At 39.4% G+C, this 1,851-nt stretch overlaps 1 protein-coding gene across 3 annotated transcripts in view; it reads left to right on the top strand.

Moving 5' to 3' along the window:
* Positions 1 to 1,851, top strand: part of LOC137631582 (mucin-2-like) — a 53,319-nt gene that overhangs the window by 42,889 nt on the left and 8,579 nt on the right. For all 3 annotated transcript variants that reach the window (XM_068363428.1, XM_068363429.1, XM_068363430.1), the window contains one exon: positions 1,567 to 1,815. In XM_068363428.1, the coding sequence (XP_068219529.1) occupies positions 1,567 to 1,815 (249 nt within the window). The remainder of the gene's footprint in view (positions 1 to 1,566; positions 1,816 to 1,851) is intronic.

Genomic DNA, 1,851 nt, shown 5'->3' with positions numbered 1-1,851 from the left:
TCTCGTCCTAACTAACAGTGCTTCTATTCGTCAATAGGTCTTCGTGCAAAGGAACACAATGAGAATGAAAATTATATATAAATGCAAAGGAAAATTACTATGATTGAGCTGGCATGAATATTTACAACTGAGATTGTAAACAGGAACCTTTGGCTTGTCTTCTTTCTATTGATGAAATTTATTATCTGTTAGGCATGCATTCCTATCCACTAGATTACAGAAGGTCTTCGAATTGCAAAATTAATTGGTTTCAGGAAGCTGTTTGTAAGTCGAAGTGTTCGTAATTCGAATTATTTATGCGTCTCTAAACTTTTTTTTTTTTTGGCCTATGGTAGGCCTAACCTGAATCCCAACCTTATGATTTCTAGCTACAAAGGGTCAACAAATAGTCAGGTTTCATATGAAAATGATATCAGGTTATTACAAATATTATTTTGCTTACTATATTAAATTATATAATATTGTATTAATACAGTATTTCTTTTATCTTATCTTTATTATTTTCAGTTTTATTTGTGTTTTAAGTCGAGTGTTTGTAACTCGAATGTTCGTAAGTTGGTGCCTTCTGCTATAGTATTTTTAATAAATGTTTACTGTATTGTGACATATATACTATTGACTCGACTAACGAGGAACACATTCAAGGGCTGATATTTCAGTCCTAAAATTCAGAATATATCAGATAGAACTGTCCATTATTAGCTCATAGGCCGAGATTGTATCTCGCTTTTATGTGAATTCCCTTGTCTTTAGATAAATTTACATTTTCATCTATATTTACAAATATTCCTACGTATGATTCCATACTTCAGCCAATGAATTTGGTGGATAAGTTTTCTTTTAAGATGATAATTTTAGAATGCCACGTGAAATAGTCTTATACAATTCATTATTGTGTTAAAATCTAATCTAGATAGGAATTGAATCTATGGAAATATATATAAGGTATACTGAAAACCAAAAGAAATGTACGGTTGGACACAAGAATCCTTGGTGCACCTCGTTCCAAAGAAATGTACCCTTTGACAGGAACTCTCCACTCAGTAAGGGTGTGGCTAGTTACACTTATTCAGAGCGAGGTGTATCAGGAATTCCTGTATCCAACTGTACTCTCATGGCTCCTGAGGATTTACAGTCTCTACCATAACATGCAGAAACACCTTCCGGATCTTAACAAGTATTGGTATCGTCTCTGACTGGTGTTTGCCAGTCGGGGGGGTCGAGTCCTGCTCAGTCTCGTTAGTGCCGTTAGTGTTTGCAACCTTACCATCCTTGTGAGCTAAGGTTGCGGGGTTTAGGGGAGCCTGTAGGTCTATCTGTTGAGTCATCCGCAGCCATTGCCTGGCCCTCCCTGGTCCTAGCTTGGGTGGAGAGGGGGCTTGGGCGCTGATCATATGTATATATGGTCAGTCTCAAGGGCACTGTTCTGCTTGATAGGGTAACGTCACTGTCCCTTGCCTCTGCTATTCATGAGCGGCCTTTAAAAACCGCCACAACCAACCACATTCAACTAACCACCATGTACATACAGATTCTTTATCTTCATCCTCTTTTTCTTCCTTCCAGATGATAGCAATAGCCCAACTGCTGACTTTGGGCGTGATAGGTGTGACGGCTATCTTCACGGGCGTGATAGGGCAAGAAGCGAGCGATGATGTAACTAGAGAGGGTCATTTGGACTTCGAGGGTCAAGGGGCCTTCGACCCCCACCCACTCTACGATTCCCTGCAGGCCAAGGAGAGACAGCTGGACGAGGGGGAGGCAGAGGCGTCTCCGAAGTCCGTACAAGAAGACGAATTTGGGGATTCTGTCGATGTAAGTTTTTTTGGTTTATATTAGTTTATATCTTTA

Source organism: Palaemon carinicauda, chromosome 40 (genome assembly GCF_036898095.1).
Source record: "Palaemon carinicauda isolate YSFRI2023 chromosome 40, ASM3689809v2, whole genome shotgun sequence".
In the NCBI taxonomy this organism is placed as follows: Eukaryota; Metazoa; Arthropoda; class Malacostraca; order Decapoda; family Palaemonidae; genus Palaemon; species Palaemon carinicauda.
Note: the sequence above shows the minus strand (reverse complement) of the source record. Positions and strands in the feature narration are given on the sequence as shown.